Source organism: Heterodontus francisci, chromosome 43, assembly GCF_036365525.1.
Source record: "Heterodontus francisci isolate sHetFra1 chromosome 43, sHetFra1.hap1, whole genome shotgun sequence".
NCBI classification, from domain to species: Eukaryota; Metazoa; Chordata; class Chondrichthyes; order Heterodontiformes; family Heterodontidae; genus Heterodontus; species Heterodontus francisci.
Window position 1 is genome coordinate 23,625,579 of NC_090413.1, and position 27,820 is coordinate 23,653,398.

The 27,820-nt window shown below is 44.0% G+C and overlaps 1 protein-coding gene across 1 annotated transcript; it reads left to right on the top strand.

Moving 5' to 3' along the window:
* rnaseh2a (ribonuclease H2, subunit A) lies at positions 1-27,801 on the top strand. Its single transcript, XM_068020815.1, has 9 exons — positions 1-40; positions 129-271; positions 4,951-5,022; positions 6,401-6,527; positions 11,691-11,778; positions 14,490-14,627; positions 17,118-17,205; positions 18,666-18,789; positions 26,832-27,801. Exons 2-9 carry the CDS (start codon positions 145-147, stop codon positions 26,965-26,967), a joined length of 900 nt encoding a protein of 299 aa, XP_067876916.1. The 5' UTR covers positions 1-40; positions 129-144; the 3' UTR covers positions 26,968-27,801.
* Positions 27,802-27,820: the final 19 nt, after the last annotated feature.

Here is a 27,820-nt window from a genome sequence, read left to right on the forward strand (position 1 = left end):
AGGGTAGGTCATCGCTGAGCGCGGGAAAGATTTTCTGGCGGTTGGTCTCGAGCTTCGCTGATTGTAACATTTAAAAGCTCAAGGGTCATTTTTTAAAAACCTGAGTTATTTTTTATTTATTTTAATAGATATATGAGGTAAACTATGGATCTGAGTGAGTTTGAGCGGGACAGCAGCAGCAGTTGCCGGCTGGTGTCGGCCGTTCCCACCGCCTGCCGGACTGAGGATTGCTGCCTGGGCATCGACGAGGCGGGTCGGGGGCCGGTGCTGGGTGAGTAACTGAAGGCCCCAGATCCCGCACACTAACGGCAGCAATGGTAGGGGCAGAGGCATTGCAGACAAGCATGTGGTCATAACCCCGCCCCTCTCCAAACTCCTCCCCTCTTCTCAAGGTGATACTCATAACCCCGCCCCTCTCTCGCCAAACCCCGCCCCTCTCCAGGCTCTGCCCCCACCACCTTATCAAGTTGATACTCATAATCCCGCCTCCTCTCCCCAAACCCCACCCCTTGCACCTGAGCAAGGCGGTACTCAAACCCGCCTTCTCCCCAAATCACGCCCCTTATCCCAAATCCTGCCCTCCATGCTGCGCCCTGCTCACCTTGTGGTACTCATAATCCCGCCCCCTCTCCCCAAACCCCGCCCCTTGCACCTGAGCAAGGCGGTACTCAAACCCGCCTTCTCTCCCAAACCCCGCCCCTTCCCACCTGAGCAAGGGAGTGCTCATATCCAGCCCCTTCTCTCCAAACCCAGACCCTCTCCCTCAAAACCCACCAAGGTGTGCTCATAGCTCTGCCCCTTCTCGCCGAACCCTGTCACTGTCCCGCCTGAGCAAGGCAGTGCTCATCGTCAGCCCCTCTCCACAGACCCCACCCCACACTTGAGCAGGATGATGCTCATTGCTCTGCCCTTCTCTCCCAAACCCCACTCACTTCCCCACAACTCCCACCCCCACCTGAGCAAGTCAGTGGTCATAGCTCTGCCCCCTCTCCATACCTCGGCCACTCCCCACCTGCCACAGGAGTGAGATGCTCTCCAAGGGTGCTCATAGCACCAACCTTCCCCAAACCCAACCCCTCCCATTGCCACCCAAGCAAGGTGGGCTCATAGCCCCTCCCTGAAACCCCAGCCCGACCACTCTCCCTAAACCACACCCACTCCCACCTGCCAACTTGGTCCCCATAGAGTGCTCACAGCTCCTCCCCTCCCCAAATTGCGCCTCCATTAACCCCACCCACTTTTCCCAACCTGCTGCCAAACCACACCACCACTTCGCCTCAGCACCGCCCCCTCTCCAAATCCCAGCCCTTCCTTCCCTCTCTCCATTGACCCCGCACCTCCCTCCTCCTCCCACCTTCCCAACTCACCTTTGCTTCTGCTCAAACCAGTTGCCTCCACCCCTCCCTGTACTCCCAACACTGCCCCTCCATTCCTCCTCCCCTGACACTGCCCCCTTCCAACACTTCCCCCTCTTTCTTCCAGTCCCACCCCTCCTTCCACCTCCAACCCTCCCCTTCTCCTCAACACTGCCTCTCCCTCCTCCCAACTCCATTCCCTCTAAATGAAAATGGAAGAGGTTCTTAATAGAAGAGTGTGGTATTTAGTAAAACAGCTTTGTAATATTTAGAACCAATGATTGATGAATACATTATTTAAAAATACGCTGGAAAGTTATCAAACTAGTTTTTAACCTGCACATAGAATGTCAATTCATCCAGTAAATACAGCATTCAAAATGTGTCTAGGAAACCTCTCCAAATCTACCAGCTACAGGCCAAAAATAGGAAGCTAATTTGGCAGCATAGTTCAGGCCGTAAGAACAACTGATTTCTGGAGTGATGGAACATTCTCTTCTGATGGTTGCTAACAACATTGAAAAGATAGTTCCAGTTTTGCACTCTGCTGATGAAGTGGAAATGTTTGCCTGTTATTTTGCAGCGAGTAGTTTTTTCACTGCCAAATGAAAATGCACAGACAAGAGGCTAGTGGTAATTTATAATATCAATAACACCATTGGGCTCTTTTTGAATCACTTGTTTTTATGATGGAAGTTCTGTAGTCATTGTTGACTGGTGTGATTGCTGAGTTACACAGTGCAACGGATGCACTCTGGAGTTAATTATCTTACTGCTGGTGTTCAGCTTCCCTCACCACTCAGGTACACTAACTGTTCCTGGTCAACGCTGCAGCTGATGCACCAAAAATATTCAAAATATCAATAAGAAAAAGATTGTTAACAAAGGAGGGAAGATCTAAGCAGAGCCCTTTTTGTGCTCACCCTTTTTATAGAAGAAAAAGAAAGTTGCACCCTAAATTTTAAAAACTCGTCAACATTGTTAGAAACTGAGCTCCTCTGTCTTGTCATTGTAGGGCAGCATCTCACAGTCTTTCATTGGTGGTGTTATAATGCCTGGGCCAACTAATCTATTTTAAATGGAATAAGGCTGGTTGCAAAATCTAAAATAGTGTCGTATGTGAGGTCTTGACTGAGTAAATAAGACTAACCTGTTTCCACTGGCAGGTGGATTAGTAACCAGAGGACACAGATTTAAGATAATTGGTAAAAGAATCAGAGTGGAGATGAGGAGAAATGTTTTTACGCAGTGAGTTGTTATGATCCGGAATGCGCTGCCTGATAGGGTGGTGGAAGCAGATTCAGCAGAGATGTTCAAAAGGGAATGGGATAAATACTTGAAAAAGCAATATTTTTAGGGTAACAGGAATAGAGCAGGGAAGTGGGATGAATTAGATGGATTGCCGGCACAGGCATGATGGGGCAAATGGCCTGTTGTGTTCTATGATTCATACCGGTAGGGAGGAAAGGAAGGAAAACCATTCCCACATCTAGCAGTCACTTTCCGAGCAAGACAGCAAAGGCCTAGCAACAGGTGGCACACCACTTTGTAATGTTCAATATTGTGGGGAGACATGGTTATACAAAAATTGGATTTAAGTGAAGATCTTGTCTGACGAACTTGATCAAATATTTTGAAGAAGTAACAGGAAGATAGATGAGGGTAGTGCAGTTGATGTGGTCTACATGGATTTTAGCAAGGCTTTTGACAAGGTCTCACTTGGCATACTGGTTAAAAAAAATAAAATCCCATGGGATCCAGGGAAATGCAGCAAGGTGGGTACAAAATTGACTTAGTGGCAGGAAACAAAGGGTAATTGTTAATGGGTGTTTTTGCGACTGGAGGGCTGTTTCCAGTGGCATTCCGTAGGACTCAGTACTGCGTCCCTGCTTTTTGTGGTGTATATTAACGATTTGGATGTAAACATAGGGGGAATGATCAAGAAGTTTGCAGACGACACAAAAATTGGTCGTGTGGGTGACAGAGAGGAGGATAGCTGTAGGCTGCAGGAAGATAGCGATGGACTGGTCAGGTGGGCAGAAAAGTGGCAAATAGAATTCAACCTGGAGATGTGTAAGGTGATGCATTTGGGGAGGTCATACAAGGCAAAGGAATACACAATAAATGGGAAAATACTGAGAGGTGTAGAGGAAGTGAGGAATCTTGGAGTGAATGACCACAGACCCCTGAAGGTAGCAGGACAGGTTGATAAGGTGATTAAAAAGGCATATGGAATCCTTTGTTTTATTAGCCGAGCTATAACATAGCAGAGAGGTTAAGCTGGAACTGTATAAATCATTGGGTAGGCCACAACTTGAGTATGTGTGCAGTTCTGGTCACCTCATTACAGAAGGGATGTAATTGCACAAGAGAGGCTACACAGGAGATTTACGAGGATGTTGCCAGGACTGGAAAAATGCAGCTATGAGGAAAGATTGGATAAGCTTGGGTTGTTCTCCTTGGAACAGAGAAGGCTGAGGGGAGATCTGATTGAAATGTACAAAATTGTGAGGGACCTGAATGGAGTGGAGGTGAAGGGCCTATTTACATTAGTGGAGAGGTCAGTGACTAGGGGGCATAGATTTCAAGTGATTGGTAGAAAGATTAAAGGGGAGAGGAGGAAAAACTTTTTCACCCAGAGGGTTGTGGGGGTCTGGAGCTCACTGCCTGAAAGGACAATAGGGACAGAAACTCTCAACTCATTTAAAAGATGTCTGGATATGCACCTCAAGTGCCGTAACCTGCAGGGCTATGGACCAAATGCTGGAAGGTGATATTAAAGTGGGTGGCTCGTTTTTCAGCCGGCGCAGACACAATGGGCCAAGTGGCCTCTTTTTGTGCTGTAAACTTTCTTGAAAAAGGAGGAAATTACTTTAAAAGAGTGAGCTTTAGCATTGCTCCACTCAAAAACATTAATTGACAGATTACTATTGGTAGAAATCCCACGTCTGCAATTCTGTGACGGCTCCACCTCCGTTCCTTTGAAACTTGTGGCAATCCAAAGGGTTTAGAGTAATTTAACAGTCCTTATACTGCCTGTGGTTTGTAATACAAATGTACCTGAGACACAGATGAGTACAAGGCAATCTCTGAGTTGAACTGGAGTCAAAGTAGACACTGGTCTTCCAGAACAAGATGAAGCACCTGTTTAAAGCCGTCCGTTGTATTCCAGAAATGGTGGTCACTTACTATGCTGTGCTGTGTTTTGATCTGTGGGAATCTTCTTGGTAGAAGACTTGTATCAAACTGCTTTCCCAAGTGACTGTGTATGTAAAACTGATTAAGAGTTTTAAATAACTTTACTAAAAGTATTTGTTGTGTGTTTTTTTTAAAAAACAGCAGACAAGCAGGAACCAGTTCTGTCCAGTGTTTCTAAAATCTTAAATCGTGAATCTTGGTTCAGTGATGCACAGAAGCCACTTGAGCTATGCTCTCCCAAATGACTATTGTCATTTGAATCTCTCAGTGCCATGTAATGCACTCCAACTTAGTAATTTATATGTTCCTACATGTCCTGAATCACACACTGACTTCTTCACCTGTGTTAAGTGTCCGGGATTGTTGTGCTAACGCTTATTATTTTACATGTTCTCAGGGCCAATGGTGTACGGAATTTGTTATTGCCTGCTTTCTAAACAACAGCAGCTTGAGGAGCTCAAGGTTGCAGGTATGGAAGTCAAAACTTTTTTTTAAAAAGTCAAAATGCTCCTGATAATACAATCAAACTACTGAATGGCGCCAAAACCCAAATACAGAAATGACAAACAAGTATTCAGTGATATGAGCTTTGCTCTTTATCATGGTATTAATATGAGAGACTTCGCTGCTCACGCCTGGCTGCAGGACACTGCAGCTTTTTGTAATGGTGCTTCTGATTATTCAGCAAAGTTCTGATGATGGCGGAAACTAATCTATCGTCTCTGTTGTGAATTTTACATCAAATGTATGTTATTTGGTATCGGTGGCAAATTGCTGTTTACAAAAGTTCTATAGAAGCAGCACCAGAAGTTTAACAACGTTAAACATGTGCCAGGGATGGAAAAATGTAAGAGTCAATAACTATTTTTAAAATTTTTCCCCTCTAAGTTATCGTTGTCTTCAGGTCCACGTGACCTTCATGCTTTTCTTACCAAGAAGTGATGTTTGTGCTGTTTCCAAAAAGCTCCTGTGTCAAACTGGCAGGAAGTGCTGGTTTTATGATTCTGATTTTCTTTCTCTTCCCCAGAACAATACCATGATCTTGGCTGCTTGCTCGGTGTGGTTTAGATTGGGAATGGAGCTGAGATCAAACTCGTGGGGCTTTTTAACTTCCCCAAAATTAAGTTTTTTGGTCCTGAACTGGACCTCTGAGATAAAGTGAAATATCTGTTGAGGCTGTTGTATCTCTTAGGATGCATATATCTGCCTCGCTGTGTTGAAGGTTGTGGATGCTCCATTTAAGGCTGGGCTAGACAGATTTTTGATCTGTCAGGGAATCCAGGAATATGTCGAGCAGGCGGGAAAGTGGAGTTGAAGCCTAAGATCAGCCATGATCGTACTGAATGGCGGAACAGGCTGGATGGCCCATATGGTCTACTCCTGCTTTTATTTCTTGTGTTCTTGTGAAATCAAGATTCTTCACACCATCTTTTACTCTAATTGATTCTGTCCCAGAATATCACTGTTCCATTCCTTTTATAATCTCCAGGCTTTTAAAACCCAGGTAAGGAGCCACCTGATTGCCATTTTCTGATTAACCCCTTCTTGTCTTTTCAACCTTTTGTGGTGTCCTGTACTCTATGCCCTTTACCTTGGTTTCACTGTTACCCTCTGGGCAATGCCACACACAAGTGACCCAGCCAACAACGGAACATAACTGTGCAAGCATGCCCTGTGTTTGCCCAGCGTTTAGTGGGCTGATGGTCTACTGTGCCGCAAGTCTACGTTGCATTTGGTTTCAATTTTTTTTTTGTTGCCCATATCGCATGATGGGTATATTCTAGCTGTCAGATTAAATGCAAATGCCATTAGGTTAATTTAATTTCCCTTTCTGTTCTTTCTTTCAGATTCCAAGACACTGACGGAAAAAGAGAGAGAGAAACTGTTTGCTAAACTAAATGAAGCAGAAGATTTTATTGGTTGGGCCCTGCAAGTCCTTTCACCCAATGTAATCTCAAACACTATGCAACAAAGGTATTTCTCAGCATATTAACTTAGTGGAGGGGATGCATTGAGGTACATCACACCAGGAATAAGATGAAGGCAACTGACCTTGTGCAGATGTTGTAAGGGGCTGATGATGCCAGTTTGCCATGTAGACTGGTACTGAGGGTATTGTAGGAAAGTTATAATTTGTAGAACTTGTCACTGAAGGTGTTGAACCTCTCTCTTCCCACTCTCCCCCTCCAAAACCACCTCCAGTAGATGAAATTAAATGTCACATCCTGTTCTCGTTAACAGTCCAGATTTATTAATGATTAATTGAGATTCAACCTTAATTCATATTTGCAACCACGTGACAATTCTGCCGTTAGGATTTGCCTCCCTCCTTGGAGTTGTTGGCTTTTAGCTGGGATTCAGATGGCCATTTAATAATTTTTCCTTGGTGTGCTTTAATGATCAGGTTTCAGTTGCTAATGCATATTCTTAAATTGTCATCACAATACAGAGCCTTTCATGCCCAGCAGGAGACTAATAAAATAATCATCTGAATCTGGCAGTCTTACTGCAAATCATTAGGAACTTTATGGTGTATCAATACTTCTGCTGCTACCATGATGGCAATCACATTTTTTTGGAACAGTGCAAGTGGACAGCCCAAACAAGGAGTGCAATGTTTCACATCAGATCTAAGCTGGGGTGAACCACACTGTAGGTATGTCTCAACTTGGATTAGTAAGATGCACAAATCACTTCATTCTGGAGTGCATACACCCTCTTATTTTCTTATCCTCCTTTCTTCTCTTTAGTGTTTTAACAGCTTCCCACAGGCCTGTGCATTGTTGCTGTATAGACGTCTGTGGGTGCGATTTCATGTCCTAAGTGGCATAATGCTTTGGTGCTACATGCATATCTTTTCATATACCTAGTTATAATTGATGTAGTGGAAATCTGGGCACTATTCTTGTGAAGAAAAATCTTCCTTTGTATCAATATCAGTAGTAAATGTGGGAAAGAAATGAAATGGCAGTTTATTCACTTTGAAATCTAAAAGAATAGAGAGTGCACTTTCCAGTTTCAGCACAAAAACCTCAGACAGCATTTTTAGGTCCCGCTGAGGACTGGAACGGAGGCAGGCAAGCGCCATTGCCATTCCTGCCACCGGCGAGTTTCATTGGGATGGGGAGGCGGACCCTGATGACCTGCCCGACTCTGCAGTGAGACCATTAAAATGGTTAACGAGCTCATTGAGGGCCAGTTTGGGATTTAGGTGGGGGTTCACGGGTTGCACACTAGGTCGGGGCAGACCAGGTGCATGGAGGCAGCAACACAGTGAGAAGCCAGTCATGACTTCACCATCACTTAGGTGGGCCCATAAAAGAGAGTCATGGCTGAGAGGGGCACGCAGCCATTGACACAAAGGTGCCATCAGGTGTGCACAGGTTGAGGGGAGAGTGGTCTGTACGCACTTGGGCAGTGCAGGGTTCGTCACCTTCCTGGTATCGCAGGGGTATAAAGAAGGGGGCAAGGCTTCTGAATATTATAGAGAGCCCAGCTGAGCGCACGAAAGGCAATAGCTGGCATTGGGAGCGCAACTCAGATTTTGGGTCTAGTGGCGATGAGGAGCAACATCCTCAGCAAGAGAGGCAGAGCCCCAGGTATGAGGAGGGAGGAGGGGCAGGCAGGTAATGGAGGCCGTACCCTCAGTATAGGATCTATCGCCAAAGATGGAGCTATCTGGACATGTTGGAGAACCAGTGCCGCAGGAGACTGCGTATCCAGGCAGCTGGTCACTGAGATTTGTGCCCTTGTTGTGGAAGACGTCACACCTTGCAGCACTGCTTGCCATGCCCTGTCAATAGCTGTTAAAGTCACTATCATTGAACTTCTACACCTCTGGCTCCTTCCAAGGGTCGCAGTGGACCTTGGTTGTGTTTCGCAAATGGCTGCACACCGTTGCATCTCACAAGTCAATGATGCCCTATTTGCAAGAGCTGGACAGTAGGTTCAATTCCAGACCGATGGGCCTTGCAGGCACAAAGGGCAATAGTTTTCTCCACCATCGCTGGAATCCCCCCTGGTGCAGGACATCATTGAGTGCACCCATGTGGTCATCAAGGTATCGACTGACTGCCCAGTGAGATTCATCAACAGGAAGGGCTTCCACACCCTCCATGTTCAAATGGTCTGCGACGACAGCAATTCCACCCTCAAACTAAGTGGATGGATTCTGGGGGGTTTTCCTTGAAGAGATGGCTACTCGCCCTGTCTGAGACCCCGCGACAGAGCCACAGAGGTGCTACAGCCAAAGCCATCTGCTCACGAGAACCACCATCGAGCAGGCCATGGGGCTTCTAAAGATGCAGTTCAGGTGCCTGGACCAGCCGTGTGGCACCCTGCAGTATGCTGCTGCAAGGGTTTCACACACTGTGGTGGTCTACTGCACTTTCCATAACATGGCACTTCAGAAAGTTGTGGACCTTGAATAGGGTGAGGCCCTGGAACGACACAGCTCATTAGAGGAGGAGGAAGATTCCGAACACAGAGGTGCCCCGGCTGCACAGGGAGGTGGCCGGGACCGGTGCAGGACTCATGGATCGTGTCAGGATGCTGTCAATGTCCGGGATCATCTGATCCAGGCACATTTCAGCTGAGCCCTTCGAACCCAGGAGAATGGCTTGGTCAGGAACTCACTTTGAGCTGCCTGTGAGAGCACATCCATTGAAGACACAGCCTGGACTGGGTCAACTTTTATCGTCAATGAATGAGCCATGCCTGTCCATAGGTTTCACTGTCCCCCTTCAAGGCCTCTTGCTTCCCTTCAGTGCCTCTTTCCTCTTTTCCAATGTTTCCATTAAAGAATTGAAGCTTGCACATTTGGCGTCATGTGTCTGCATTTACACTGTTGAATAAGGGAAAAAGTGCACATTTATAGGTGAAATAAACCCCAGTGAACCACTCAGTGCCCTTTTGGTCACATCTATACGATGCTCCCCTTGTGGCATTAGTGGAGGCAGCTGCTCGCTTGTCACTGCTTGTGGGAGATGCACATTGCTGTTGTCCTCATATTAGAGGTACCAGTGGGGGAACCTCCAGAGGCTAGTACACTGGCATCAACGCAGGGGCAGTCTCTGTCTCTGGGCCCTGCTGCATGGTTGGTCCCTCAGACAGAGGCCGAGGAGGCTGATGGTGGTGATGGCGCACCATGAGGGGTGGCACCCTCATCCTCCTCAGTGACTGCCTCAGCCCTTGGATGGTGCTCTGCATAGCTGGAGGGAGCACTAGCTGGGGTCCTACTGGCATCCACTCCATGCATCTCTGTGCCACCAGCGCCACTGACCGGCCAGTGTTAGTGTGTGGCATGCATTCTGTGCATGACAGTGCACTTCTCCTGCATCCGCTTGAGTGCTGCTGCATATGGCTCTCCGTGAAGTTGGCTACTCTCTCAAAGCCCTGAGCCATGGTGACGCATATGTGGAGAATGGACTTCTCCATTCTCAGACCATGACCCCGCACTGTCTCAGGGAACTCCGACATGTGGGAACACATCTGTTGCTGCTGGTCTAAGTAGAGCCTCCTTTCTTGTGACTCCTGAGACCCTGCATCTGTGCCCATCTGAGCATGGCTGTGACTCCTCCATCTTTAAAGGGGGACTGCCAACAGTTGCTTCTGCCTCTCTCACCTCCACCTGCACACTTGTGACGTGCTCTTCACCCAGTTTCACCCTGTCAAATCATCAATGTGAGTGTGAGTGAGTCTGTGCTTGTAAGATGTGACGGTGCTTGCTTTGATGTCTCTGCTTCTAGTGCTTGCCCCGGTGTTGCCACAGGACTCTGTCCTTCCCCCTCCATGTCAAAACCTGCAGGAGACAAAAGAAGACATCATGCAAACTGTCCTTGGAGAGCAGAAGTCTATGCAGTGCTGAGGCTTCCCAATGCATTTGAGACTTTGGCATGCTTTTGGATGGGGATCAGTGCACTCCAACCCCATCATCTACAGATTGCATTATGTCTTCATCAGGAATGCCCATCTCGCCTTCCCTGACTTGCTCCTGAGGGAGCCAACCTGGCGACCTCCATGGCTACCTCATCCATGGCTGTGATAAGGCACTGCTGACCTTTATGGCCTATGCCAACAGCTTATTGACATAGGAAGCTGCATGTGTCGTTGCTGGAAAGTCCTCAACAGTGCTCTGGCTCTGAGCCTTGCTGAGTGGTTAGTAGGTACCCTGGGCACACATTCTTCCCATGTTCAGGAGCAGCATGTGCCCTCAGGCTCCTCAGCTGGAGTGTCTGCTGGAGGTTGAATACCCCGAGGCCAGAGTTGGACTCACCTTGCCAGAGGGAATAAAGTCATTGAACGTTTTCCGGCACTGGACCCACTTCCTCCTGACCACACTTGGTCTGCTAACGCTCTCAACAACCTCAATTCATACCTCTACTTATTTTGGGAGGGTTGCCCGCTCCTGCCACCATCCGGAAAGAGGACCTCCCTCCTCTCCTTTACTGCCTCAAAGAGAACTACCAGGTTGGCATTGATGAAATGAGGGGCAACCCTGCCCTGGGTGCCTGTCCTCTGCCTTTCCTCTCCCATCATTGCTGCATCCATTCCTTGGTTCAAACCACAGTTGCTGTATTGGATGCAGTGGTGTGTTTAAATCGGGCCCACGCTTTCACAGTCTCGCTCCAGCAGCTTCTAATTGACACCAAACCCACTCTCCGGCCAATTAGTAGCCCGCCTCCATGAAAATTGGAGGCTGTGACTGCTTATCCCCCCACCCCAGGATGGGATTGGGACCCGTAAACGGTTTCCCAACCCCGGAAGGAAAATCAGGCCACTTGAGTCATTTGAAACCCTGCTATCTTTTTGTAAGAGTTGTTCACCTTTCATCAGCTCCTCAAAAAAACAAGTACAACAACATGGAAAGTTCCACAGATATCCGTTAGGAGCAATCCGACAGATTGTTCAGAGCCATTTTGTGAATTTAATTTTAATGATTTGCTCTTCACATTGCTGTTGAATTAAAAAATAAAGAAAACTTCCTTTGTTTGCTATAGCAAGTTTAATGCATTGGGGACAGTTTTCCCCTTTTGTAGTTACAAAGGAAGACAAAATTCTTCCACATGTTGAGCCAGCTCTGAGGTTGAAGCCACCAATTGCTGACCATGTTTGACGCATTCCTTGTTCCCAAATCAGAACCAAATACAACCTGAATGCGTTGTCTCATGATGCTGCCATCGGACTCATCCAGTACGCTTTGGACAGTGGTGTTCAAGTGAAAGAGGTGAGTAGGAAAAATCTTCTGCCGATACTCAGCTGAAGAAGATAAATCTGTTTCTGTTTGTGACTGCCTGTTCAGATCTTTCCCATCACTAATAATGATCTTGCTGCTCCTTTTTTGCAATTTTGTTCTCGTAAAAATGTTGACTTGCTGCTCAAGTCTCCTGTATGTGCTGCCTTCTCCCCTATCAGTGATGTTCAGGTTTAGCCATTCGTTGGGATACTGTGGTCTTTCTCTGATATCTTCTGCTCTTGGGATCCCAATACTCCAATTTTTGCCTATTGCAGATGGCATTTTTAAAATACATGTAAAGTCCATAAAAAAAAAAATCAGCAGAAAATGAAATTAATTGGCCTGGCCTTTGTCTAATCATTTAGATTTTATTCCATTTAATGGCTGGTGAATTGAGGTATTGTTTATCTTTGTACATTGCTTTAGGTAATGCGCATATGATTCTGGTAGAGTGTGGCTCTTGCAGAGTTATAATAATATACTGCATAAACCGAAGGAGAAAGTAGGTGGAGCACATTCTGAAGAATGAATTTAATACTTCATATACTGCAAATTTCTACAATTGTTTTATTCTTCATGTTGGGTATGAGAAAGGCAATACTTTGCGTCTGGGATGCTGGAAATACTTAGCAGGCCAGGCAGCATCTGTGGAGAGAGAAACCGTTAGCGTGTTAACATTTCAGGTCAATAACCTTTCGTCAGAAGGATGGAGAGCTGCGACATGATGCTTGCAAAGAGGAGGTAAAACTTGTTTGAGCAAAGCTTGCGGCTGAAACTGTGAATTTTATGTGATGTCACTCATTATAGGGTTACATAGTGCCTGTAATGTGGTTGGGTAGATTTATTTTGGCATTAGGGCGGCACAGTGGCGCAGTGGTTAGCACCGCAGCCTAACAGCTCCAGCGACCTGGGTTCAAATCTGGGTACTGCCTGTGTGGAGTTTGCAAGTTCTCCCTGTGTCTGCGTGGGTTTCCTCCGGGTGCTCCGGTTTCCTCCCACATGCCAAAGACTTGCAGGGTGATAGGTAAATTGGCCATTATAAATTGCCCCTAGTATAGGTAGGTGGTAGGGAAATATAGGAACAGGTGGGGATGTGGTAGGAATATGGAATTAGGGTAGGATTAGTATAAGTGGGTGGTTGATGGTCGGCACAGACTCGGTGGGCCGAAGGGCCTGTTTCAGTGCTGTATCTCTTAAAAAAAAAAAAATTATGCGATTGGGTTGCTTGCTGTCATGGTTACTTTCTACTTTTGTTCATCAATCAAAAAGGACAAAAATTGCACATTTAAACATTTGCATTTATGCAATGCCTTTACCATAGTAAAGCAACCCAAAATACTTCAGTTTAAAAAATGGATACTAAGTAGTAATAGGTCAGGTCACTAAAGAGAGAGGGATTGAGAAAGTAGTACATTGAGCACAACTTACATGGCACACACAAGAAATCTTTAATAAGGAAAATCTTATTGACTGACAAGAATGATTACTATAATAGATGTCAAAGATAGCGATGGCTTGATAATCTGATTCTCATTATTGCTGTTTGCAGACTGTTGGTGCATCAAGGGGAAGTTTTGGGCAGACTCCTTTGACTCATTTCTTGCAATATCCTGTTCCGAAAACTATACTGCCACATTGGCTGTTGTGACTCTGCTTCTGGTGTTTTAATCTTGGCAATATCTAAGATTTAAGCACATCCAGTGTAAATTTATTTGTTTTAAGTTTTATCTTGTTACAGAACTGAATTTGTAGCACCCACACAAGTCTCTAATTGGATAATTGCTCTCCTCTGTATAAAAGTGGTGAAATATCTTGGTGTTTTACCATGGCAACGTTGCTGTTATTTTTTTCCAACTGCGTGACAGTATTCTAAGGGTTTTTTAATACATATATATTTTTAAAACTTCTTTAATGTGTCTACTGTATCTTGTACACACCTAACGCAACATGATGCTAGTCATAGTGGCTGCTCTGAGAACAGTTTGACCGGCTGAAGGTCTGAGCACACCAACTTAGTAATCCTCTGACTTTTTAATGTAAGAGCCTGGGCCACTTTTCACTGTTAGCTTCTAGCACACATCTGGGTCATAGAGTTTCATTGAAGAATTAATTCAACTGTGAATCAATGTGAATGATTAGCCTGGAGAATTTTCATTAATGGCTGGAATTGAATCATTATTTTGTCATTTAGAACATTACAGCGCAGTACAGGCCCTTCGGCCCTCGATGTTGCACCGACCTGTGAAACCATCTGACCTACACTATTCCATTTTCATCCATGTGTCTATCCAATGTCCACTTAAATGCCCTTAAAGTATATCAATAATAAATTAACCCCCTTGCTTTTATCTGAAATCCATTAATGTACCACTCATTTCCGGCTTCTGTAAAATTGTTTTACAGCAAATGAAAATTAATTTAAAAGACAATTTCGCTATTCACACATACAGAGTTGTAGATTGTAGGTCACATCTGTGTTTCCTTGCACAGTGCATTCACAAACTTGACTGAGTTGCATGTTTTCAAATTATATTTTTAAGCAACTGCTTCTGGTCTTTTAAAAGGCACAGTTCCAGTCCCACATGTGGAAGAATCGTTTGCACACTAATTCCAATGTTAGTGTTCCTATTAAGTAGGTAGACTGTAACGAACCTTGATACTTATATTGCTGCATTAATAGCTGAACCTCTCCTTATCCTTAGGTTTACGTAGACACAGTGGGACCTGCTGAGAAGTATGAGGCAAAGCTGAAGGAACGTTTCCCAGAGCTGGAAGTCACAGTCCGATCCAAGGCTGATTCCTTATTCCCAATAGTCAGTGCAGCCAGTATCTGTGCTAAAGTGAGTGTTGCTGTTAGGAGTGTGTTATATTTCCCCTTCCAGTTGTAGGAGCACCTTCTCTACATGGCCTGCAGCAGTTCAAGAAGAGGGCCTGTCATCTCTTTCACAAAGGCAACCAGGGATGGGCAATAAATGCCAGCCTTGCAATGCCCACATCCTGACAATACATTTGAAACCATGGTATCCCAGCTGAAATCAAGAAATCATGAAGAGTATTTTGGGGCAACTCATGTCCTGCATTCAGCATGTTGGTACTACATCATGCTAAGTTACTGGGCAACTCCATGCTCTTTCATCTTCACACTGTCTTAAAGTAGCCATTTTGTGCTCCTCCGTGAAAACCTTTTTGTATCTCCAGTATGCTTTTAAAAATGAACTCCAGATTTTTTCTTAAATTTTTAAAAAAAGTATAAATTGCACACTTCACACAGTGTAGTTTAGAAAAGAATATTTTGGGGATAATTATATTAATGCACGCTAACCCAGCTGCTGTCACCTCCCCATTAGCAGGAGTTTTGTATGCTAACGAGCCCATTTTGCCCCACTGTCCTAGGCATAACATGAGGAGCAAGGTTATGGTGGGCAGTTGTACTCTGCTGCACTTGCCCACGTGGAACATGGTGCAAGGAATAAGTCGAGAGTTACTTTACTTGAAATTGATATGAACTATCAATAGGTTGTGTCAAAGGACAAATAGGTTGTTGACAGATCCATGTCTGTTGGACCATACCTCATTTGATGGATTACTTGTATTCATAATGTATTCATAGATGTGATAGATATAACTAGTTCAACACGGTGTTAGCTTTCTGCTTTTCATCAGACCAATCAACAGATCTTAGACTTTGCTTGGGAGCTGCAATAATTGACTTTATCAATAGATGGCATTATTCAGGCACTTGTGATGCAGCAGTCTGAAATAACTGGTCAAATACATCCTTTGTATGATCTGTTGCAGAATGTTGCTGCAATATATATATAGAAGTGTCATTGGTGTGTTTTAATTTGAAAAATTCTCTCCACTTGACAGCTGACCTCCATAATGAGCGTAGCTTAGGTTCCTAGTGTAACACATTGCATCTTCCTGTTGCGTGGGAAAGGCTTTTTTAAAATTCATTCATGGGATGTGGGCGACACTGGCCAGGCCAGCATTTATTGCCCATCCCTAATTGCCCTTGAGAAGGTGGTGGTGAGCTGCCTTCCTGAACCGCTGCAGTCCATTTGGGGTAGGTATACCCACAGTGCTGTTAGGAAGGGAGTTCCAGGATTTTGACCCAGCGACAGTGAAGGAACGGCGATATAGCTGCAAGTCAGGATGGTGTGTGACTTGGAGGGGAACGTGCAGGTGGTGGTGTTCCCATGTATTTGCTGCCCTTGTCCTTCTAGTTGGTAGCGGTCGCGGGTTTGGAAGGTGCTGTCTAAGGAGCCTTGGTGCATTGCTGCAGTGCATCTTGTAGATGGTACACACTGCTGCCACTGTGCGTCGATGGTGGAGGGAGTGAATGTTTGTAGATGGGGTGCCAATCAAGCGGGCTGCTTTGTCCTGGATGGTGTCGAGCTTCTTGAGTGTTGTTGGAGCTGCACCCATCCAGGCAAGTGGAGAGTATTCCATCACACTCCTGACTTGTGCCTTGTAGATGGTGGACAGGCTTTGGGGAGTCAGGAGGTGAGTTACTCGCCTCAGGATTCCTAGCCTCTGTCCTGCTCTTGTAGCCACGGTATTTATATGGCTACTCCAGTTCAATTTCTGGTCAATGGTAGCCCCTAGGATGTTGATAGTGGGGAATTCAGCAATGGTAATGCCGCTGAATGTCAAGCGGAGATGGTTAGATTCTCTCTTGTTGGAGATGGTCATTGCCTGGCACTTGTGTGGCGCGAATGTTACTTGCCACTTATCAGCCCAAGCTTGGATATTGTCCAAGTCTTGCTGCATTTCTACACTGACTGCTTCAGTATCTGAGGAGTCGCGAATGGTGCTGAACATTGTGCAATCACCAGCGAACATCCCCACTTCCGACCTTATGATTGAAGGAAGGTCATTGATGAAGCAGCTGAAGATGGTTGGGCCTAGAACACTGACTGGAAAGCTGTGGCTTTAGGGTGGCGGTAATAGGTTGAACTCAAGATCTAAATTTAAAAGTGAATATAATTTGAATGTAATGCTTGATCTTTGTAGTTTCTGGCATTAAATGAAACCACTATTGGTTCTAATGTCTTTCACTCCAAAACAAATGTGGAAATGTCAAGTGTACAGCACTATTATTTCATGATAAAAATCAAATCTGTGAGTAATTTAAAAATACTGAAATATTCAGGGGAGAAATGGAATTCAGACATAATTTATTTATGCTATGGTTTGCCATTAATTACCCTTATTAACTAGTGCAAACATTGTTTTATTCTTGAATATAATATTGGAATTTAACTGCAGTCCTTCAAGAGTTGATGAGTGAAGTTCACCCAGTCCCTTAATTTGTGTCCTGTCTTCAGGTTGCAAGAGACCATGCTGTTCAATCATGGAAATTTGTTGAAGATCTAGGCGACATAAGCCTGGATTATGGTTCTGGATACCCGAATGGTAAGAATCAACAGCAGCTGAAAGGTCATATAGTAGGTGCAGTACAGGAATAGTGGGAGCTAATTGCCTTCTTGCTGGCAAGATTTAGACAGTTTCTACAGGATCTTCCAAGGGAAGGAATGGAAAGTGGCTGAACATACATTGCATTTTACTCAAACTTTTCACAAGCGTCACTCTGAGTAATGTTGTTTTCCCTGATGCATTTGTTCCCTATTTACTTTTCATTGACATCCATTTACAGCATCTGGCCCTATTTTCTTGGAGTAATTTGAAGTAATAACCTGGGGTTATTTTGTCTTTACAATTTATTATTTTGTATATTTTGAGGTTGTGGAGGTGATTAAAGGCATCTGGTGCCGCTCTTCCTGTGCCCCATTCGCCCCTCTAGAATGATCTCCTTTTGAAGCACTGACCCTGATGGTTTTTAAATCCTGCTGCTATGTTGTTCTGATCCACTTTTGAAAAAGGCCACATGAATGCTTGAGATATTAGCGATGGCTGATACAAGTTTATACCAGAACAGTAAGAAAATGACCCCAAATGTTAATTCACAGTACATGTAAAGCGGGCTGAGATTTAGGACAGGATTTTCATGAGCTAAAGTGGACAGAAACGGAGGCGGGCGGACATATAATTTTGCACCACTGACCAACGTGCCGGTTTGTCAGCACTGTCCCATCTCCAAGCTGTTTTTCTGGAGGCCAGATCGGGGGCGGAATGCCAATTAAGGGCAATTATCAGAGGCTGACTGGAATTTTCCAGTGGGTCTGCAGGTTCCCAGAGGCTTGGGGAGCACACCAACTAGCTGGAGGTGGCGCCATTACTCCAGATGCCTTTTGAGGCCCCCCTCCCCAGCCTACCCGGCCACAGCTGCGGCCACAGGCTACCTGTTAAAGGATTTTCAGAGAATTTGAATGCTTGTTCTTAAACAGTAGTTTAATTAAAATAGCTAATTTATTCAAATCTAACCTGCAACAACAAATAACTGGTGGGTTAATTTAATTGCTGAGTTTTCCTGATGCAAACCATCTGGAGATTTGATCTTGTGGTTTATAAGATTAGTTTTTTTTTGCTGATTCCCTTGTAATATGTTTTAGCATTTGCAGTTCCTCTCCATCCACCTCCCAGGTTACGTTACTGTGCAGATGATGCGATGGACTACCTGACACACATTTAAACATTAAACTTGGGGCAAATGGAGTAAGTCATAGAGTCATAGTCATAGAGTATTACAGCACAGAAACATACGCCTCCACAGTGCAACTGGAGTTTAGGCCACAGTACTGGACATCAGCTGGAATGCTGACTATCTTTAAAGTGCTGCCGTCGAGCAGCATTAACTATCGCTGCATTGGTCAACGTCCTTACATAATGGGGATTTATGTTGGATTGCGCTAGTGAGGAGTTGCTGTGTTTTTGAGGATTTAATTGTTTCTTTTTGCATTTTTCTTTCCTTGCAGACCCTAAAACAAAGGACTGGCTGGAGAATCAGGTAGACCCTGTTTTTGGGTTTCCGCAGTTTGTGCGCTTTAGTTGGAGCACAGCCCAGACGATCCTGGATAGTCGGGCAGTACCTGTTCACTGGTATGTAACAAATGACATGATTAGCTAGCCCACAAATTTCAGAGTTCAATTTAAGGAGACAGTCTTGTCTCCTGCGCCGTGATCTTATCATCGGTAAAATATGTTTTGCTGTTGGTAACCCTTATTAGAAGTTGACGTTTTCCCTTTTCCTGTCACCTGAATATGCTGTCTCTTGCCAGAACATGGCTCCATAAAGGGCCATTCTTAATGTTGAGCTGCATCACCGCCATATTGAATTCTGTTCACACCTGGTCATGCAGTTATGTATTTTCTAACAGAAGCTCACTGGATAGCCTTTCTGAGGGGGAATTTTGGCTTTCCTTTTTAGCCCAGAAACAGAGGCCAATTGTAGCATCTATGAGTTAATGTGTCTAATATGTAATGACAGTCATTTCACTAGAAGTAAAGGTAGTGAATATTACTAATTTTGTGGTCAATTTTCTTTCCATTCTTCCTGCCCTGTAAATTCAGACTTTTGCTAGGATATAGTTCTGCAGGCACTATCCACCCTTCAGCTCCTCATCCAAGTGGCCTGTTGCCATATGCAACTTTGGACAGTAGTTTTCAGCAGGCTATTTGTTTTGAAAAGCTTCACAGCTGAGCTAAATACTGTTCTCATCTGATGTTTACACCCATACTTTCTAGTAAGGGTCACTCAGTGGAAATCAGGGATGAGAACCATGGATGATTACCCTCCCTTCCACTCTAGCCCAGAAGTGCCAAGGCTGGTCATGGTATCCCAGATGTTGCTTTGGCTGATATCAGCTAATTGGGAACAGACCTGGTCTTTGTGCTACAGCATTGCATTTGCTCACAAAGTCATTAAGGGAGATGATAATGTTTGTGTAATGAAAATTCTCACTGTACCATACTGTGCAATGATTCCAGAATTTCAGCAGATGGCTCTGTTGCTCTGGATGCTCAGGAACCGTACAGTTGAGCAGTGTGCCACATAATGATCATTATGATATCAAATGCAACCGATAAACTGGGATATATAAATCTTTGTAAGAGAGACAGTGTAGAATTTGTAAGATGTGGAATTGCTTTTTTTTTCATGAATTTTAGAAAGAGAAAGAAAGCGTTAACGTTTCAGGTCGATGCTGTTTCGTCAGACTAGAAACATTAATGCTGTTTCTCTCTCAATAGATGCTGCCTGACCTGCTGAGTATTTTCAGCCTTTTCTGTTTTTAGTTCAGATTTCCAGCTTCTGCAGATTTTGCTTGAATTTAATGCAGTTAACTGTGATGATACTCAATGCGTTACATAAAGGGAAGAAGGCATGGGGAGGGAGGAATGTTGCAAGATGTGCTTTTCAACAAAATGTGCTCTAAGTCACTGGAGAAGGGAATTTAATTTGTAGGCAATATCTAAGCATTAAACCTTTTTTTTTCAATGGGGTTGAGCTCCCTGGAACTATCCAGAAGCAGAAGTTTGTGTGATTGACCAGTCAATTCCTTCTGCCAGCAGACTGATAGATGAGCTGTTCTCACAACATTACTTTGCTCTGCATTAAATGAAACCCTCTGGCTGATGGAGTTACTAAGTAATTCGCATTGATTTTATTTATTATTTTGTGTCCCCTTTCCCAGCTCCTAACTGGCAGTGTGTTTTTGCCTAGCAGGAGTGAACTTTCAGAAGAGGAAGGTGCTGTCACCTTTCATATTTTTCACTTGCAGTGGTGACTCTTGTTTGTAATGTGAAAAGAAATTGAAGCCTTGTTTAGTGCAACCCATGCAGCAACATTTCTGTAACAAAATGAAATCCAGTAATCCTCCCTAAGTGCAGCAGGCAGCTGTTTCTTAAATGATTGTAGAGTTTAGCCTCCCTTGCCCTGTCCAGTATTTCACTGCACATGTTGATCATTATGGCCACCCCTAACCTTCTAGGGTCTAGTGGGGAAAGGGAAAAATGGCTCTACCTTATGTTTATACTCATTACTGTTCAAAAACAGACTATTTAGCCCATCAGGTCTGTGCCCACATACATCTCCACTTGACCTATTAGTTTAATCCCAGTCGTCTTTCTCTCTATATACTCTTCAATATTTCGCAAGAACAATTTTAACGCCCTTTTAAAAGAATTTGTGAACTCTGCTTCAATAATGCTTTGGGCAGCAAGCTTTACATTCTAACCATCCTCTGTGTAAAGGAGTTTTCCAGTCTCCCATTTTATTCTTATCTTAAATTTGTGCACTCTTGTCACTGTCTTACCGACAGTGGAAATAGTTTATCACTTGCCATACTCTTGGAAGTCACTTGCATATCTCATCACTAGTGGTCACGTAGGGGTGCGCAACAATGGGAAGCTCCATCTTCTCAATGTCATCTTCATAACTGTAACTTCTGATTCTTGGTAATAGTCTGTTGAATCTTTCCATTGTTTTTATATCCTTCGAATCTGGAGTGCCTAAAAATGTGCACAGTACTCCAACTGTAGCCTAACTAAGACTTGCATATTAAGTCCTATTCTAATCACCTCTTTATGTGCACAGCAAGCTCCCCCTACTCTATGCGCCCTTATAATCTTGCCATTTAAGATACATTTCCTTTCCCTTTTCATTGCATTCAAAATATGTAATTTCACTTTTCTGCACTAAACTGCATATGCCACTTATCAGCCAGTGCTGCTAGCTTAGAAAACTACTCTTGCTGTCTTTCACAATCCTCATTACAATCCTCCATATTCTCCAATATGGTGTTTAGTTTAGTTTAGAGATACAGCACTGAAACAGGCCCTTCGGCCCACCGAGTCTGTGCCAACCATCAACCACCCATTTATGCTAATCCTACACTAATCCCATATTCCTACCACTTCCCCACCCGTCCCTATATTTCCCTACCACCTACCTATACTAGGGGCAATTTATAATGGCCAATTTACCTATCAACCTGCAAGTCTTTTGGCTTGTGGGAGGAAACCGGAGCACCCGGAGAAAACCCACGCAGACACAGGGAGAACTTGCAAACTCCACACAGGCAGTCCCCAGAATTGAACCCGGGTCGCTGGAGCTGTGAGGCTACAGTGCTAACCACTGCGCCGCCCTTCAATTCCTCGGTACAGATGGTTTACATACCTATACATATTTGGAATGATTTCAATATGAGACCCCTGAGCAAATATTGGCACAGTCTATGCATCCCTGTTCTAATTTTAACAAAAAAAAGGTCAGCTGCACAAATAGAAACGTAGCTATTACATTTTAATCTGGTATATAGGAGCAGCAGTAACCTGCCAGTAAATCTGATAACCTCATCAGTTTGAAAATCTATGCTGTACATAAATTTAATAATGCAGATTGAGTTGTGCAATATTGGGCTTTTTGAAAATGAACACCTACCTACAATGTTGATGATTACAGTTAAAACTCGACATCAACTATTTGTCATGATCGAAATTAGTCGTTCATTGCAAGGGAAATTGAGTATAAAAGTAATAAGTTATGCAGGGCATTGGTGAGACCACATCTGGAAAACTGTGTAAAGTATTGGTCTCCTTATTTAAGGAACGATATAAATGCATTGGAAGCAGTTCAGAGAAGGTTTGCTAGACTCATACCGGGAGTGGGTGGGTTGTCTTATGAGAAAAGGTTGGACAGGCTAGGCTTGTATCCGCTGGAGTTTAGAAGAGTAAGAGGCGACTTGATTGAAACATATAAGATTTTGAGGGGTTTTGACAGGGTGGATATGGAAAGGATGTTTCCCCTTGTGGGAGAATCTAGAACTAGAGGTCACTGTTTAAAAATACGGGGTCGCCCATTTAAGACAGAGATGAGGAGCAATCTTCTCTGTCAGAGGATCATGAATCTTTGGAACTCTCTTCCTCAAAAGGCAGTGGAAGCAGAGTCTTTAACTATTTTTAAGGCAGAGGTAGATAGATTCTTGATAAACAAGCTGGTGAAAGGTTATCGGGGGTAGGCGGGAATGTGGAATTGATTACAATCAGATCAGCCATGATTTTATTGAATGGCATAGCAGGCTTGAGGGGTCGAGTGGCCTACTCCAGCTCCTAATTCGTATGTTCGTATGGAAAAATAAAACTTAACATCGAGTACAGTTAAATTTTTGAATTCATAGAATTATAGAATCATAGAAAGTTTACGGCACAGAAAGAGGCCATTTGGCTCATCGTGACTACGCTGGCCGTTAAAAGAGCCACCCAGCCTAATCCCACTTTCCAGCATTTGGTCCTTAGCCCTGCAGGTTACGGCACTTGAGGTGCATATCCAGACACCTTTTAAATGAGTTGAGGGTTTCTGCCTCTTTTATCCTTTCGGGCAGTGAGTTCCAGACCCCTATCACCATGTACTCCATGTACCACCTTCTGGGTGAAAAAATGTTTCCTCATCGCCCTTCTAATCTTTCTACCAATCACTTTGATTCTATGCACCCCAGTCACTGACCTCTCGGTAAATGTAAATAGGCCCTTCATATCCACTGTATCCAGGCCCCTCACAATTTTGTACATTTCAATCAAATCTCCCCTCAGCCTTCTCTGTTCCAAGGAGAACAAACCCAGCCGATCCAATCTTTCCTCATAGCTGCATTTTTCCAGTCCTGGCAACATGTTTGTAAATCTCCTCTGTACCCTCTCCAATGTAATTACATCCCTTCTGTAATAAGGTGACTAGAACTGCGCACACTACTCAAGTTGTGGCCTAACTATTGATTTATACAGTTCCAGCATAACCTCCCTGCCCTTATATTCTCTACCTTGGCTAATAAAGGAAAGGATTCCATATGCCTTCTTAACCATCTTATCGACCTGTCCTGCTAACTTCATGGATCTGTAGACAGTCACTCCAAACTCCCTCACTTGCTCTACACTTCTCAGTATTTTCCCATTAATGGTGTATTCCTTTGTCTTGTTTGATCTCCCCAAATGCATCACCTCACACTTCTCCGGGTTGAATTCCATTTGTCACTTTTCTGCCCACCTGACCAGTCCATTGATATCTTCCTGCAGTCTCCAGCTATCCTCCTCTCTGTCAACCACACAGCCAATTTTTGTGTTGTCTGCAAACTTCTTGATCATGTCCCCTATGTTTACATCCAAATTATTAATATATACCACAAAAAGCAGGGGGCCTTGAATTGAGGGCAAGGATGGTGGAAGATGAGGGCAGAGGCACCCACTCCAGTATTTGGGGCATACTGCAGGATTAAAATTCATCAACTACTTCCCAGATCATGTTCCCACCTAAAGTATGCATTTTTTTTGATTCTTAATCCAAATTAGATATCAATCTTGGTTTAGATAGCATTTTCATCTTTGAGTCACTCATAAGAATTGAGCATGTAATCATGCTGACACTTCAGTGTGGTATTGAGGGAGCACAACACTGTGGGTGCTGCCATCTTTCAAATGAGATGTTAAATGCAGTCCCAATCTACCCTCTGAGGCTGATGTAAAAGATCCAGTGCCACTATTCAAAGTGGAGTTCTCCTACTGTCCTGATCAATATTTATCAATCAGCCAGCACCACTAAAACAGATTATCCTGTCATTGCTATTTATGGAATCAAGCTGAACGCAATTTGTTTGCCACATTTCCCAACATTACATTAGTGACTGCATTTCAAAAGTATTTCACTGATGATGAAGCTCTTTGGGACGTTTTGAGGTCATGAAAGGTGCTATATGAATGCAAGCTATTTCTTTAGTGACAGACTTAGTGAAGTATTACGGCATTAGTTCATGGATCTAAGACATGCAAGATTACAGACGATGACTTGAAATCTGTATTTCCTTTTAGTAAACAGAGGCTCCACAATTGTCCTGTGGCTACCACAGTGTCATACTCATATCTGTTTAGACGTTTCTTTAAATGCAATATAGTGCATACACTGATGAGCTGTGTTAAGGCAGTTCATAAAAATGTGAAATTCAAAGATGGTTTGGACACAATTCAAAACTTTGGATCCACAAACAAAAGTATTAAAGCAAATAACTCGAACTCCAGTATGATGTATGTTGTGCTTTCTCTAAATTCTCCCTTGTTTGCCAAATAGAGCTGTGATACTGGTCAGGTGGTGATGCAGGAATGGACAGTATTATTTGCCCTCTTCCTATTTCAATTGTGAAAAGACCCCAGGTGCACACTATTTCCACTCATGAAATATTAGGTGTCCTTTCTTTTCTGGTCTTGTATTAGCTTCTATATTGTTATTGATTTCTCCACACTCCATCTCCTTATTTTTCCATTTAGTTGGAGCTAGGTGGTGCATTGTCCTTTTCAACTCTGCAGTCCAGCAGTTTTTTTTCCCTCTGGGTTTAGGGGCTTGTGCTGCATGCTTTGCTTTGCGTGATTGTGAAAGACAGATTGCTGCTGACAAAGTGCCAAGTGGCATCAAATGTTCAGACATGGACAAATCCAACTTAAAATCAACAAGATGTTGTTTCGCTTGACTTCTTGTAGTGCCTTTGTTTTCATTTTAAAAAAAGTCTATGTGGCATAATTCTGTTAAAATTATTCACAAAAATTATTCCCTCGCTCCTTGTTCCTGGAGGGGCACATACCTGCTGGTATCATCACATTGGTAGGTCTTCAGCATCCTGCAACACAAGATCATGGTGAGGGATGTTAGTGCTGAGGAGTGGAGCTCGTTCCACTTCAGGTATCCATTATTGGCATCCAGCAGCTCCAGGTCAGATTTAGCATTGCCAGACACAGAGTTAATATGCCTCAGCCCCAGTGTCAGGTGATGCCCCCTTACTTTTCTAGTGTAACATGTTTTCCATTTCCAGCACCATCCTGTGGCTTCTTAGTCAGATTGCAAATTAATTCTAGATTAGTGACAGCTTTGTGTTACAGCTCATGTCATCTGGGAACTGAATTGAGATTGTTCAAACTAATTTCACATATGAATGACTTGGATATTGGAATAGAGAGTAAAATGTCAAAATTTGTTGATGATGCCAGACTTGAAGGTGTGGCAAACAGTGAGGATGATACCAGTCGGCTGCAACAGGACATTAATAGGTTAGCAGAATGGGCAGACAAGTGGCTGATGGAATTTAATGCGGAGAAGTGTGAGGTTATTCATTTTGACAGAAAGGATAGGGAGAGGCAATATAGATTTAATGGCACAGTTCTAAAGAGCATACAGGAACAGAGGGACCTGGGGATTCATGTGCACAAATCTTTGAAGGTGGCAGGACATATTGAGAGAGTAGTTAGCAAAGCATATGAGATCTTGGGCTTCATAAATAGAGGCATTGAGTACAAAAGCAGGGAAGTTATGCTGAACCTTTATAAAGCTCTGGATAGGCCCAACTGGACTACTGCATCCAGTTGTGGTCACCGCACTTTAGGAAAGATGTGAGGGTCCTTGAGAAGGGTAGAGGAGATTTACCTGAATGGTTCCCTTGGTGAGGGATTTTAGCTACAAGGTTAGGTTGTAGAAGCTGGGGTTGTTCTTGGAGCAAAAGAGTTTGAGGGAAGATTTGATAGAGGTGTACAAGAATATGACAGGTTTAGATAAGGTAGACAAAGAAAAGCTGCCCATTAGCTGATTGTACAAGGACTAGGGGACATAGATGTAAGATTTTGGGCAAGAGATGCAGGGAGGATGTGAGGAAGAACTTTTGCACAGCGAGTGGTAATGACCTGGAACTCGCTGCCCTTGAGGGTGGTGGAAGCGGAGATGATGAATGATTTCCAAAGGAAATTGGATGGGCACTTGAGGGAAATAAACTTGCAGGGCTGCGGGGAGAGAGCAGGGGAGTGGGACTGACTGGATTGCTCTACAGAGAGCTGGCATGGACCTGATGGGCCGAATGGCTGTCTTCTGTGCCACAATGACTGCAGACCAAAGAATTTTTTTTATCCCATCTTCAGCCTTTGCCTGATTTGAAAGGCCGGCAATTAATGTCCCACTTCATCCAAGTGTTGCTTAAGCCCGACCCTGCCCTCGGAACTTTCCAACATTGTGATCAGAAGCAAGAACTCTGAATTAGTTTTCCTGGGATTCTGCTGCCAGCTGCAGTCCCAGCTACTGCACTTTCAGAAGTACATCTTTTTAACTTGCTTTATTTTTGTAGGGATGACGATGAGGATGGCAACAAAAAGGACACACCTTCAGTGCTGTCCTACTTTCAAAGGAAGACCGAAGACCCGAAGGTTCAGCCACACCGCTTCTTCACTGAAAGGAAGCTTGTCTCTCTTGTGAACCTATAAGCATCCCATTTTCTCCCCCATCTCTGCAGAGAAAATGCAAAACATGGTGTGAAATTCAGTTGCTTTGCAGAAGGCGAAAAAAATGAAATGCTGTAAAATTGATGGAGGGAGAAAGAGAGAGAGAATCATTTCCAAGATGCAGTGCATTGGGTAATGCAGGTCAACAACAAGCAGTGGTACAGTCTATGCATGTAGGAAGCCACATTAATCCTTCACTGAATGTTTCATGCAGATGTTGAATCCTGGACCATTCACTAAGGACCTATTCCTTGTCAGTATCCAAAGTTTGCCTTTTCTAGTTTGGGTTGAGCTGTTTGCCTTGTGCATTGCTACTTATTTGACTAGGTTACCGGAACTGTGGTATTGCACTATCACAGAGTTTGTTGTCGAACTTAATTTGTTTTTTTTTAAAAAGATGCTCTCAGAGAAGTCCTATGTGATTCCCCCAAGAAGACTAACTGAAGACTTGCCCCTCACCTTTGGTCAGTGCCTCAGTAACTGGGAGGCAGGAGTAGGCTGAGAATGAATTCTCAACTTTGTTTCTTACAACTGGACGAACAACCCCCCCCCCCCCCCCCCCCCCCCACACACACACTTTCCTTCCTCTGGGGTGCTGCCTGGTTACTGTTGTCTAATAAAACGATTGAAATCAGGAAATCGCTGTGTAGGAAATCATGAATTTATCTTTTATGACCACCTGTTTCATGTTGCAGCACATTGGAGTTTCAGAGCTGCGAGCTCAACATTTGTATACAGAGCCCAGGGCTTGTGAAAATATTTACTGCTGAATTTCTGTGAGAATTTGGAATTATAATAAAGCAATGTCTTTTGGAACCTCTGGGCTGTCTTTGGG

Bases quoted from the DNA above. Each gene is read 5' to 3' on its own strand.
- rnaseh2a (XM_068020815.1), top strand. From the start codon at position 145: ATGGATCTGAGTGAGTTTGAGCGGGACAGCAGCAGCAGTTGCCGGCTG. The intron at 272-4,950 runs GTGAGTAACTGA...ACATGTTCTCAG, and splicing joins GGGTCGGGGGCCGGTGCTGG to GGCCAATGGTGTACGGAATT. The intron at 17,206-18,665 runs GTAAGAATCAAC...CTTTCCTTGCAG, and splicing joins TGGTTCTGGATACCCGAATG to ACCCTAAAACAAAGGACTGG.